Genomic DNA, 14,489 nt, shown 5'->3' on the forward strand with positions numbered 1-14,489 from the left:
TGCCAGTACAACATCTACTATGCTGTCAAGGTCTGGTGCTTTCCCAGTGTAAATGAAGCCCATCATTGCCTTGATGACTTGAGGCTCCAAGTGATTAATCTCAACTTGGTTCCTTGTGCTCTCTCCCATGCCATGTTTAAACATAGCTCTGAAAACTGGAGACAGAGCTGCTAAGATGGCCTTGTGAGCCTGTGTTTCCTGACCTACTACTGCCAGGCAGCAGTCTGTGAATCAGAAACTCTGCCACAACTCCCCTAGGTCATCTGCCACCATGCACCTGGAACCTAAATCCTTGGCTTCATGCTCTGATCAGAGAAGCAGGTGTCCTGAACCATGACCACCTTGCATAGGAGGGTGAGCTGGTCATCTAAAAGCCAAATCCCATGAGAAGACAAAATCTCCAAAGATGAACTTTTTGAACCCCCAGTGTTGATTTTGCAGGAACCTGATCACCCTTGAGCTCTTCATAATTTATTTTTATCTAATATGGTGTGTAGGATCTACAACTGGAACTTTGCCCACACTGGGCTCTTTGGACAGCTAGCAGCAGTAAATAAGGTGACAGGTTATCTATGCCTTATACATCATCCCCATTCAGGTGTACTTTCAAACACCATTGTTTGTCACTAGCTCTTGGTGAAAAGTAGGACTTTTAGTGTCTTCCCACATTCCCTCCAAGCAAAATGGAAGTTGCAGATGGTCCACCAGTAGGATAATTTCTGGACGCTGATCTGTGTGTAGCCCCAGCTCTTGGGCATCAGGTCCCCTGACATACCTGCTTGTGATGGTTTGAAAGTTAAAGCTTATTCAAAATGAAGAACTGGTATTTTTTTTTTGCTTTAACCTGCGGGTCACAATTACAAATATTTTTTTAGATTTTTTTTAGTTTCTGTTTTCCCCTCTGTTCCTTCTTCAGTGGGGATGGAAACATCTCTCTGAAATTTGTTATCCAGATTTCAATATTAGTTTTAGAGAAGACAGTCTAGGCTACTAGGGACTGTTACGTCACTCCATTTTTCTCTAGATAAAATCTTAGGTCAATAGGTAACTAGTTTTGATCTTTATTCACAACTGTTGAATAATTTGGGACACTTTATTCACCCATAGAAAGAAGAGTTGTGCTACGGTTCTCAAAAGTACCAGAATATAAAGAGTAAATCTTTCTATATTTGAGGGAAGGATATTTATTAGCATGACTTATGGCTGTAGTCCTGCTAATCCCACAGTGGATAGCTATGAAGGGAAAATACAAGAATCCAATACTTATTCAGTCCAGGAGGTTTGACAGCTGAGCTGGTATTCAATTTATGTTGGCATTCCAGAGACAGGGAAGGAAGGACTTACTGAAGGTGAAGGCAAGCAGGCAAAGAGCAACAGCAGAAGGTGTGGCTGAATTTAGGTAGTGCCTTCAAGCCTCAAGATATGGATTAAAGGTGTGTGTGTCTTTAGGCCCTGAGATCCGGATTAAATGTTCATCTCTTTCTACCTCCAAGTACATATTAGAAGTGGATCTACTTCTGCTACTTAAGCAGAAAATCTCAGAGATGTGTCCTCCATTTTAGGACTATAGTTCTTTCCATATGAAGTAAAGTTGGGAACCAAGAATAAATATTGTAAGTGAATTTTGGTTTGTGTTATGTAAAGTCCTAAATGCTTCTCAATTCAATCATGTTGACTGATTTGATTTAGCTTCTGAATACCTTATATTTCACATTTTAAACTGTGAATTCTGTTCTAGGATTGCTTCAAGCGTTTGAAAGAGGGCTCCAGGAAAGGGAGATGAGCAGAAGCCAGGGAATGGTATGCTTCAGCCACTGAATGGGGATATGAGCCCACCATTGCCTTCCAGCCTGAGGTCTCAGAGACCTCAGAAGCATGAGCTGTAATGAAATCCAGCACCTGGGTTTTCAGCTGCCCTGAGCTGTGGAGGTCAGCCAGGGAGAGAGTGTGGGCAGCATTCTCCACAGAGAGGTCCTTGAAGAGGGCATCCTCACACATGACCTTCAAAAGCTCCAGGCCATACTTGTCACCAGCTGGCAGCACAGCATCTGCCATGCTGTCTAGGTGTGGTGCCTTTCCAGTGTAAATGAAGTCCATCATTGCCTTGAACACTTGTGGCTCCAAGTCAGGGATCTCAAAGCGGTTCTTTCTGCTCTCCTCAATGTCATGTTGAAACATGGCTCTGAAAACTGGAGAGTGAGCTGCTAAGATGGCCTTGTGAGCCTGGAATTCCTGGCCAGATACCACCAGGCAGCAGTCTGTGAATAAGGAATTTTCCCACAGCTTTCCAATGTCATCTGTCAATGTGCATCTGGGAACTTGAATCCCTGGCTTTCTGTTCTGGTCAGAGATACTGAATGAGTCCTGAACCATGCTCACCATGCAGAGGAGTGTGAAATGGTCGTCTGGAAGAAGACGAGGTGCATGAGACAGGAGGAAATCTCGAAGGATGTACTTTTTGAATCCACAGCCAAGGCCTGGCACGAACTTAAAGGCTTTTGGGCTCCTCATGGTTTCTGTTTTGTCTCCTTCAGCATTTATGATCCAGAACTGGAACTTTGCCCAAACATGGCTCTTTAGACAGCTGAGCAAAAGTAGATTAACAGATAGGTAATCTGCACTTACTTCATTGATTCCCTTTGGTATACTGTCAAACACCATTTGTCATTGGCTCCTATTGAGAAAGTTAGGCTTCTAATGCTTCCTGGCCTTTTCTCCAAAAAAAAAGGGAAGTTGCAGATGGTCCACCTGTAGGAGAACTTCTGAAAGCTGATTTGAGTGTGGTCCAATCTCTGGGCTGTCCCGTCTCCTGCCATTTCTCCTTGAGGTAGTTTGAAGGTTAAACTGGATCCAAAATGAAGAACTAGAAATTGTTTTCTCTTCACCTTGTGAGACACAATAATAGACCTGAAGTAGATGTTAGGTTTTTGCTTTTCCTCTAGTCCCTCTTTGATGGGGCTGGAAACTTGGATCTCTGATATTTTCTATACAGATTTCGATCCTTATTTCAGACAAGATAGTGTAGACTACTATGGACTCTTATATCACTCCACTTTTTGTTTAGATTGAATCTTAGGTCTATAGTTAACTGGTTTTGACAAGTATACACAGCTGTTGAATATTTTGCAAAATTTATATATTCATATAAAAAATGTTGTACTATGTTCTCTGGAGTAACAGAACATATACAAGAAATCTTTCTGTGTACAAAGGGAGGAGATTTATTAGAATGACTTAGGGCTGAAGCCATGGTAATCCCACATTGCCTAGCTGTATAAGAGATCATAAAAGATTCCAGTACTTACTCAGTCCAGGAAGTTTGATTGTGTCTACTGGTCTCCAGTGTATCCTAGAGTTCCAAATATTCTCTATTGCCAGGGAAGAAATGAACTTGCTTCAAGATGAGGGCAAGCAAGCAAAGAGCAAGATCTTCCTGCTTCCATGTCCTTTTATATGCTTCCAGCAGAGGGTGTGGCCCAATTTGGGTGTGTCTTCCAGCCTCAAGATCTGAATTAAAGGTGTGTGTGTCTTCAGGCCCTGAGATCCAGATTAGATATTTGTTTCTTTTTTCTTCCAAAGTATGTCCTTGAAATGGATCTACCTACATCAAAGGAAGCAAAACACTTCTCACTGTTGTGACCTCCACTTTAGGGTTTTAGTTAATTCCATGTCTAGTTTAGTTGGGAACAAGAATAACCACCACAAGTGTATTTTGTATATTGTGGTTCATCTTAAATAAAATAGGGATGGTGTCCTACACAGCTGTTATTTTGTCTTCTCTGGGTTTTTTGTTTGTTTGTTTTTTGGTTTTTCGAGATGGGGTTTCTCTGTGTAGCTTTGCGACTTTCCTGGATCTCACTCTGTAGACCAGGCTGGGATTGATCTCACAAAGATCCTGCCTGCCTCTGCCTCCTGAGTGCTGGGATTAAAGGTGTGCACCACCACAGGCCAGCCTTCTCAGGGTTTTATACTAAATCCTTCCAATAACATGATCTGGGAAGAGGTATCTTCCTTTTCCACTCAGGGATCTCAGTGTTCACAACTTGGAGGTCAGGGTGGAAGAATTCATGTATGGTCGTCAATAATCAGAGCCAGGCACAAACCTCTGAAAGTGGCAGTCTTCTTTCATCCAGACTCACAGTCTCTGGGATGTCTCCACCAATTCTCATTGGTGGTCTTGCCCCTGCCTATCCCCCAGATAATCTTCCATGGCAACAATTGGCCAGATCCAGTTAAGTGTGTGCTATGAGAAGATTCAAATGCTTCTCAGTTTCATCCTGCTGACTGCCAAGATTCAGCTTCTCAATACCTCATAATTTTCATCCTCCACTGGTGAGTTCTGTCCTCTTTAAACTTTGAACTTTCATGCTTACTCTGCTGGGCCTTTTAAGTGAGACAGTATTCACGTTTCCAAAGGGTGCAGAATATATTCAACAGTTACTAACCATGGGCTTTTGAGACAGTTCCCCTTCATATGGGATCAGTAAAATTTTCAACATATCTATCATCTCTCTTCAGTTCATCATGTCTGTAGGGACTCACTAAGCCTAGAGGATATGATAATACCTTCAGTGATTCAATCAACTCAGCAGTTCCCAGCTTACCTCTCCCGAAAAGTGTGGCTCTGATGCTGTTCTTCCCTCAATCCAGGATAAATCAATCAACCAGTTTTGATCTCTGAAAGTTTGGTTCCTCACTTAGGAATCTTTGTTAGGTTAGCCTCAGTGACTCGTTATATAGAGTGAGGGGGGCAGATACTGCAGAGTAGGGACATTCTCTCATGATGCAACAGACTCTTGCCAGGGGATCAGTATAAGATTTTTTTCATATAGTCTCTCATTTCAGGAATGGGACTTGTAGATCTTTTATTTCAGGTATGTGGTTCTCTGGGGTACCTGTCACAGACAAAGGATTCAGGTCCCCAACAGGAGAACGCACAGGTCTCATGCAGCAGGTGTGTCCACACAACAGAGAAAGCCAACAGTCAATACAGCACAAGAAAACTGACAGTAACATATAGAAAGACTTTCAGACAAATAGACACATACAGAGAAACAGAGAAGACAGAGACAAATAGTGAGAGATAGATAGAGATAGAGAGAGGTAGATAGAGAGGGAGAGAGAGAGAGAGAGAGAGAGACTGCTTGAACGTGGATTGAAGCCAATAAAAAGTCTTTTTTAGCCAGCTGGCAACCACATGAGGGATACTGGTTCTGTAGCAGCAACCAGCCTTTCTCAGGATGAGCTTTTAAGCACAAAACCCATATTCTGGGTTGAGAATCTGCAGTTAACAAGGACTGTTAGCAAGAAGTTGCACTATGGAAACCATAATGTTACTGTATTTCAAGCAAAGTTTGAACATTTAGAGATATCCCCAGAACTATGGATTGTTGGTGGATTAAGCCTTCCTTTTAGTTATGGCAGGGGTTTGCTGTGTTTTACAGAAATGCTGGGTTTTACACTTTGAATAGTACTTCCGTCATGGAGACAGTTGTACTTAGGTATGAGGGTCTGCTAATGCCTAGACCTTGTTACACACGTGGTTCCATGCACCATGAGCATATGCTACCCTCAGAGTTCAGAAGATGCTGTTGGATCCCCTGGATAGCTGATAACTGGAGTTTTTGACTGTTGTCAGGTACCCTTGAATGCAGGAAATCGGATGCCAGTCTTCTGGAAACATATGCAGTGACTTCTACTGCAGATCCATTACTCCATCCCATCACAGTTTTTTTCTTTCTTCCTGCCTTCCTTCCTTCCTTCCTTCCTTCCTTCCTTTCTTCCTTCCTTCCTTCCTTTCTTTCTTTCTTTCTTTTTTGTTTTTCGAGACAGGGTTTCTCTGTTTAGCTTTGCACCTTTCCTGGAACTCACTTTGGAGACCAGGCTGGCCTGGAACTCATAGAGAACCGCCTGGCTCTGCCTCCCGAGTACTGGGATTAAAGGTGTGTCCCACCACCACCTGGCCACAGTTACTTTCTTAAAGAGGATGGAACTGCTTTGAAAGACTAGTTCATATTCTAAAGCTTTGGCATCTGAAGAATTTTAGCAGGAAGTCAAGAGGTAACCATGATTTACTTTCTTTCATTTTTTATGGCTTTCCATTTCAGTAGCTAGAACTTCAAGTACTATATTAAATAAGTATGGGGAGAGTGGATAGCCTTGTCTTTTTCCTGATATTTGTGGAATCACTTTGAGTTTCTCTCCATTTGATTTGATATTGGCTGTTGGCTTGCAGTAAATTGGTTTCATTATTTTTAGGTATGTTCCCCTTATTCCCGATCTTTCCAAGACCTTTATCATGAAGGGGTGTTGGATTTTTTCAAAGGCATTTTCAGCATCTGATGAAATGATCATGTGGGAATTTTCTTTCAGGTTGTTTGTATGGTGTATTATACTGACAGACTTTTGTATGTTGAATCAATCTTGTATCTCTGGGATGGAGATTACTTGATCATGAAGCATGATTTTTTTGATGTGTTCTTGGACTCTGTTTGCCAATATTTTATTGTGTATTTTTGCATCAATGTTCATAAGGGAGATTTATCTGTAATTCTCTTTCTTTGTTGCATCTTTGTTTGGATTGGGCATCAGAGTAACTGTAGCCTCTTCAAAGAAGTTTAGTAATGTTTCTTCTGTTTATATTGTGTTGAAAATTTCAAAGAGTATTGGTATTAAGTCGTTTTTGAAGATGTGGTAGAATTCTGCCCTGAAAACATCTGGTCCTGGACTTTTTTGGTTGGGAGTCTTTTAATGTCTGTTTCTATTTCCTTAGAGGTTATTGGTCTATTTAAATAGTTCATCTGGTCTTGATGTAACCTAGATATATGGTACCTATCCATAAAATCATCCATTTCTTTTAGAATTTACAATTTTGTGGAGTACAGGTTTTTGACGTATGACCTGATGATTCTCTGGATTTCCTCATTATCAGTTGTTGTGTCCTCCTTTTCAATTCTGATTTTGTTAATTTGGATGCTCTCTCTCTCTCTCTGCCTTTTGGTTAGTTTGGATAAGGGCTTGTCTATCTTGTTGATTTTCTCCAAGAACCAATTCTTTTTTCATTGATTCTTTGTGTTGTTTTCTTTGTTTCTATTTTATTGATTTCCTCTCTCAATTTGATTACTTCCTGGCATCTATTCCTCCTGGGTGACTTTGCTTCTTCTTTTTCTAGAGCTTTCAGTTGTGCTGTTAAGTCACTAGTATGAGATTTCTCCAACTTCTTCATGTGGATATTTAGTGCTATGAATTTTCCTCTTACCACTGCTTTCATAGGGTCACAAAAGTTTGTGTATGTAGTACATTCATTTTTATTGATCTCCAGAAAGTCTTTAATTTCTGTATTTCTTCCTTGTCTGATTGGTGATTCAGCTGAGCATTATTCAGTTTCCATGAGATTGTAGGCTTTCTATAGTTTTTGTTGTTGCTCAAATCTAACTTTAAACCATGGTCATCTGATAGAACACAGGAGTTTATTCCATTTTTTTTTCAGAGATGAGGACTGAAGGGCCTTGCACTTGCAAGGCAAGCACTCTACCTCTGAGCTATATCCCCAACCTCCCAATTTTTTTGTGTCTGATGAGATTTGATTTGTGACTGAGTATGTGTTGATTTTAGAGAAGGTTCCATGGGGTCCTGAAAAGAAGGTATATACTTTTTTGTCAGGGTGAAATATTCTGTGGATATTAAGTCCATTTGAGTTATAACTGCAGTTAAGTCACTTATTTCACTGTTATGATTTGATCTGGCAGATCTGTCCAGTGGTGAGAGTGGGTGTTGAAGTCTCCCATTATTAATGTGTAGAGTTTTATGTGTGATTTAAACTTTAGTAATGTTTCTTTTGCATATGTGGGTGTCCTTGTATTTGGGCATAAAGGTTCAGAATTGAAACTTCATCTTGTTGGATATTTCTTGTGATGAGTATATAATGTCCTTCGTAATCTCTTTTGATTGATTTTACTTTGAAGTGTATTTTGTGGATACTAGGATAGTTACACCAGCTTGCTTCTTAAGACCATTTGATTGGTAAAACTTTTCCCAAGATTTTACTCTGAGGTAGTGATTATCTTTGAAGTTGAGGTGTGTTTCTTGTATGCAGCAGAAAGATGGATCCTGCTCTCATATTCATTCTGTTAGCCTGTGTCTTTTTATACATGAATGAAGTCCACTGATTTTTAAAGGATATTAATGACCAGTGATTGTTAATTCCTCTTATCTTTTGGTGGTAGTGTGTGTGTATTTCTATTCTTTGGGATTTATTGCTGTGGTGTTATCTATTGCCTTTGTTTTTGTGGGTGTATGTGACTTTCTTAGGTTGGAATTTTCCTTCTAGTGATTTATGTAGGGTTGTGTTGTAGATAGGTATTGTTTAAATCTGGTTTTGCCTTGGAATGTCTTGTACACTCCATCTATGGTGATTGAAAGTTTTGCTGGGTATGTTAGTCTAGGCTGGCATCCATGGTCTCCTAGTGTCTGCATTACATCTGTCTAGTTCCTTCTGGCTTTCAAAGTCTCCATTGAGAATCGGGTGTTATTCTGATGGGTCTGCCTTTATAAGTCACTTGGCCTTTTACTTTTGCTGCTCTTAATATTCTTTCTTGATTCTGTATGATTAGTGGTTTAATTATTATTGCAGAGGGGAGTTTTTTTTTTTTTTTGTTTTTTGGGTTTTTTTTTGTTTGTTTGTTTTACTCTGTTTGGTGTTCCATGTGCTTCTTTATCTTCGAAGGCATTTCTTTCTTTAAGTTTGGAAAGTTTTCTTCTATTATCTTGAATACATTTTCTGTGCCTTTGAGGAGGTGTTCTTCTCCTTCTTCCATCCCTATCATTATTATTATTATTATTGTTATTATTATTATTATTTTATTTTTGCTTTTTGAGACAGGTTACTTCTGTGTAGCTTTGTGCCTTTCCTGGATCCCACTCTGTACCCTAGCTTTGCCTGGAAATCACAGAGATGTTCCTATCTCTGCCTCCTAAATGCACCATGGCCTAGCTATCACTATTATTCTTAGGTTTTCTCTTTTCATGATGTCCCAGGTTTTGCTCATCTGTCTAAAGAGTCATGTTTGGGCAAAGTTCCAGTTCTGAATCTTTAATGCTGAAGGAGAGAAAAAGAATGAGAAGCCCAACAGCCTTTATGTTCCTGCCAGGCCCCAGCTGAGGATTCAAAAAGTAAATCCTTGGAGGTTTCCTCTTTTCACATGCATCTTGTCTTCTCACAGATGACAAGTTCAGTGTCGTCTGCAATGTGAGCATTGCCAAGGAATCCTTCAGAATCCCTGAGCAGAACAAGAAGCCAGGGATTCAAGTTCCCAGATGCACATTGACAGATAAGGTAGGAGAGCTGTGGGAAAATTTGACTTCACAGACTGCTACCTAGAAGTAGCTGGCAAGGAATTTCAGGCTCACAGGGCCATCTTAGCAGCTCACTCTCCAGTTTTCAGAGCCATGTTTCAACATGACATTGACGATAGCAGAAAAACCACATTGAGAGCCACAAGTCTTCAAGGCAATGATGGACTTCGTTTACACGGGATAACCACCACACCTGGACAACATGGCAGCTGCTGTGCTGGCAGCTGCTGACAGGTATGGTCTAGAATGTTTGAATGTCATATGTGAGGATGCCCTCTTCAGGGACCTCTCTGTGGAGAATGCTGTGCACACTCTCTTCCTGGCTGACCTCCACAGCTCAGGGCAGCTGAAAACCCAGGCTCTGGATTACATTACAGCTCATGCTTCTGAGGTCTCTGAGACCTGAGGCTGGAAGGCAATGGTGGGCTCATATCCCTATTTAGTGCGTGAAGCATACTGTTCCCTGGTTTCTGCTCATCTCCCTTTCTTGGAGCCCCCATACAAATGCTTGAAGCGATCCTCGGATCTAATCTGCTGTGATCTACACTTGTCTCCCAGAAGCAGCAGCCAGTGTTGTTACCAATGACACCTGGGTAGACTATGGGATGTGTGGAGAAAGTGTCTGGATTGGACTGAGCAGAGAAAGAAGAAAATAAACATGGATATCTTATTACAAGAGAAGGGGAAGAGAATGAAGACATTTTTCTCCAAACTCAGTGTGTGGGACTGCAGAGATGACTCAGGTGGCTAAAGCCATTATTACTCTTGGAAAAGCTCATTTTTCAGTCCTCCTCTTTTCTCCATGGGCACATCTATCTCTGTAGACAATACCTACCCAAATAAAATACCAAATGATTAAAACATTTAAAATCAGCTTGTGGATTCCAGTGTTGTTTCTGTTTGAAGAAGGTCATTTTAGTTCATCCATGTCTGCTCATCTTTGGAAGTTTGTTCAGTCTTAACACACACACACACACACACACACACACACACACACACACACACGTCATAGAGAAAATATCCAATAAAATTCTCTTACACTCATAGATTGATACCTAGCCCAGTCATCATCAGTTAGCATTTCTGCAGCAGCTGATGGGAGCAGGTACTGAGATCAACAGCCAAACATTAGGCAGAGCTCAGGGAACATCAAGGGGCAGAGGAAGGTAGAATGGTAGGAGGAATCAAAGACCTTAGGTGAACAGAGCCCACAGATTCATCTAAACAGACTTGATTTGGTCTCCCAGAGACCTAAGAGGCAATCACAGAGTCTGCATGGATCTGTCCTAAGTACTCTGTACACATGCTGTGGTTGTTTATCTCAGTGGTTAGTGAGGACTCCAAAGTAGATGAGTATGAGGAGTCTCTGACATATTTGTCTGAACTTGGAAACCTTTTCTTCGTTCTGGGTTGGCTCCTCTAGTCTTGATATTAGGGTTTGTGCCTATTATTATTACATCTTAGTACGTTGTGTCCAGTTGATAACCCCAGGAGACCTTTGCTTTTCTGTGGGGAACCAAAGGATTAGTAGGTGTGTGTGGAGTGGAGGGAGAGGAGATTATGGCCAGAAGGGATTTTATGAGAGAAGGGAATATAAAAACAAAAAAAGGAAATAAAGTAATAATAGAAAGACATTTGGGTAAGAAGTATTTGGACAGATCTTCAACAGAGCAAAGAATGTGAAGACCCTTTTTTCTCTGTAAATACCCAAGAAATGTGTCTTCAATAGAGAAGGTCAGTAATCAAGTAGATAGGATGACCCACTAGGTGGACAGTCAGACTCTTTCTAGAGAGCCATCCAGTTTATTATTATCCCAAAGTGATTCCTGATCGTAAATTTATTTGCATGCATCCTAGACTGCTTCCAGATGTGTCCATGCTTACTGGTCTGCCTGGCACCAGAGACCAGAGTGGAGGTCAGTAGGTACAGGTTTTTAAGAGTCAGAGATTCCTTACTCAGAAATGCCAAGTGGGCAGGAGAGAAAGACTCAGAAAGGGAGGGTTGAGTGCTTAGGTAAAAGTATGGAAATAATGTAACTCTGTTCATTTAATTGTTCACTGGCAGAAGTTAGGTAATTACCTTGAAATATTGGGGTTCAATCAGCTGTTACATGCCCAAAATTTCCTGGTATCTGTGTTTATTAAATTCATTTCTCAGAGGAGGAATGGGACCAAGAGGAGGAAGGCTCCATGTCCCATGACTGCAGCAAAGAGAACAAAATGAAAAATTAAAATAACAAACAGGACCCAATACCCCCATCCTGGGCATACCTGAGGGCAGGTAATCTGTTGACCATCATCAGTAAAAGTTACCACAATCATTGTCACTTTAGGGGTAAGGTCTAGGAGCATATGTAAGGGAGTATCCCCAGGAGTCTAGTAACTAAATAATTGTCCACTCCAGGAAGGACAAAGTGTTCTTCATTCCACAGAGGAAGTTGTCAAATGTAGTTATCCTATCACCAAGCTGTTAGAGAGTCAGCCTGGGGAATGGTAACATATCTAGGGCTCTATGTTGGTCTCTGCTGTTGGCAGATCTGGCATTCAGCAGCAGCTATTGTAGATGAATTTCGAAATGGTCTTGTTAAATAAAGACACAGATAAAATAGAGGGGTGAATGCCTTAGAGAGATCAGAGAAATAGGGAAAGCCACCAGCCAACCTTACCTCAGCATCTCTGCTTTTTCAAAATGCAAGTTACTTCCTATCTACCCATGCCTATATGCCTTGCTATTCTGCTATCTGATTTGATCTCTCTGTTCAGCTACATCACTTCCTCTTCCTGTCCAATTCTGTCACTTCCTGTCAGTTAAGTCAGACCTCCATGTTTAGCTAGTTTTGGAATTAAGGCATGTACCACCACCCATGTTTGTGTTTCCGGTGTGGCTTGAACTCACAGAAATCCTGCCTTCCAAGTGATAGGATTAAAGGTATGTGCTAACATTGCATTACCTATGGGTTGTGGCTGGCTTTTTCCTGTGATCTCCAGGCAAGCTTTATTTATTAAAGCACAAATAAAATATCACCCCATTTCCCATTTTTGTCTAATAAAAATAATAAAATAAGTTTAAAACTTATATAAGAAAAATCATGTACAATGAGTATAATAAGTATATACAATGTTTATAAGCATAAATACATCATAATGTCTAGTCCATCAATTTGAGAACATCTAAGTTAAGTAACATCATGGATCAAATATATATAACAGACAAGGAACAGTCCACACAACACTACAGAATTCATATGCTTCTCGGCAGTCCATGAACATTCTCTAAAACAGGATATATACTGCAGGATAAAGGGGGTATTAGCAAACAGAAAAAATGAAATAACTCCATGTGTCCTACATGATCACAATGGAATAAAACTACAAATCAGAAGTGCAAGAAACTCCAGATTATTCACAACATCATGGAAACTAAGTAACACACTATTGAATGATACATGGGTAACTGAAGACACCAAGAATTGGAATAAGAATATCTTAGAATGAACAAAAGGAAAACAACGTAAGCTTCTGGGAAACAGCAAAAGCAGTTCTGAGAGGGAGTTTATACCTCTAAGTGTCTATGTTCCTGGATATTCTCTCAAATCTGGGTTTAGGGAGAAAGCCTATTGTGGCAGAAAATAAAGCTTATTAAATTTGACTCAGCATATTTGGATTGGTGGTCTAATTTCCTGGAGTTGTGACAATTCTTCATTCCTGATTTGTCTGTATCTTTCATCATCTGCCTGGATTAGGCTGTTGTAGTCTCTCTCATCCTCTTTAATCTTTGGAAAATATGGCACCATGAGTAGACCTATTTGATTTCTTCTCTGAAAGCCATAATCTTTCTTACTTCTATTGTTAAGAATCCATGCAATTTCCTGATGTTTATCTTGATCAATCACCCTCCTAACTCTGTTACTTCCATCATGCTCTGTTGGTTTAAAGAAATCAGAAGCTCAAAGTGGCTTGGGAGAAGTCTGTGCTTCCATCCAGGTCAATTAAATGTTTGTTCTGGCTACACACAAGAAACACCACCCCCACACGTACAATCATACAGGAATCAAAATTTCCACACCAGAAAAATTGAAATCATGGCAACAGAGAGCAAATTTTTCCCCATGGTGCCAATAGGGGTTATAGTGATTGATTGATTTTCTTTCTTTTTCCTTTTGTAACACATGGTGCCTACATCCATGTCTAGGCTATGGAGAAAACTGCCTCCTTGTAAATCCTATCCCATGTTGTCCATTCCACAGAGGAAGTGTCCCAATGTAGTCATCTTGACATGAAGTAGTTGGCTGGCTAGACTGGGGAAATGGTGACACCTCTGGGGCTCTTTGTTATTCTCTGCTGTTGGCAGATCTGGCATTCAGCAGCACCTGTAACCAGGTCAGTCTAGATGAATAGATATCTAGGTTTTTGATGTCAGAGATAACCTCTATTCATCTACCATGGCTGCTTTGATCATGGGCCCATGAGCCAATACCAATGATTTCCTTGAAAAGTGACTGATGGTCCATCTCTTGGGTCTTCCTATCTACTTGATTATTGGATTCCTTTTCTACTGAAGACACATTTTTTGGTCATTTAAAGGGGACAAAATGATTTTCACATTCTTTGTTCTTTTGCAGAGCTGTACAAATACTTCTGTCCCAAATGTATTTCTAATATTCCTTTATTTCTTTTTGGTTTTTATTTTTTCTTCTCTCATAAAATCCCATCTGAACATAGTCTCCCCTCCATCCACTCCACATATATGCACTACTCCTTTGTTTCCCTTCAGAAAAGCACAGGACTCCAGGGGATATCAAATGAAAAAAAGATAACAAATATGTAATCATAGTAGGCACAAACCCTCTTATCAGGGCTGGAGGAGCCAAATCAGAAGAAAGAAAAGGTTTCAAGTTCATACAAACAGGTCAGAGACTCCCATACTCTTGCTGCTAGGACTCCACCAAACCCCTGAGCTAAACAAGCACAGTGTGTACACAGAGGACTTAGTACAGACCCATGCATGCTCTGTGATTGCCACTTCAGTGTCTGAGAAACCCCATGGACCCTGTTTAGTTTGATCTGTGTGCTCCTTTACCTGATATCTTTGATCCACCCTACAATCCTGTCTTCTCTTACTTGAGGTTCCCTGA

The 14,489-nt window shown here is 40.6% G+C and overlaps 1 protein-coding gene and 1 pseudogene across 1 annotated transcript; one reads left to right on the forward strand and one right to left on the reverse strand.

The window, feature by feature from the left end:
- Window positions 1-1,734: 1,734 nt before the first annotated feature.
- Window positions 1,735-2,816, reverse strand: LOC118576458 (speckle-type POZ protein-like). The gene is given in 2 exon segments (XM_036176702.1): window positions 1,735-2,645; window positions 2,648-2,816. Coding segments are annotated over 2 exon segments (1,080 nt in total).
- Window positions 2,817-4,876: 2,060 nt separating this feature from the next.
- On the forward strand, window positions 4,877-9,940 carry LOC118576455 (annotated as a pseudogene).
- Window positions 9,941-14,489: the final 4,549 nt, after the last annotated feature.

The sequence above is a fragment of the Onychomys torridus genome, unplaced genomic scaffold (assembly GCF_903995425.1).
Source record: "Onychomys torridus unplaced genomic scaffold, mOncTor1.1, whole genome shotgun sequence".
Taxonomy (NCBI): domain Eukaryota; kingdom Metazoa; phylum Chordata; class Mammalia; order Rodentia; family Cricetidae; genus Onychomys; species Onychomys torridus.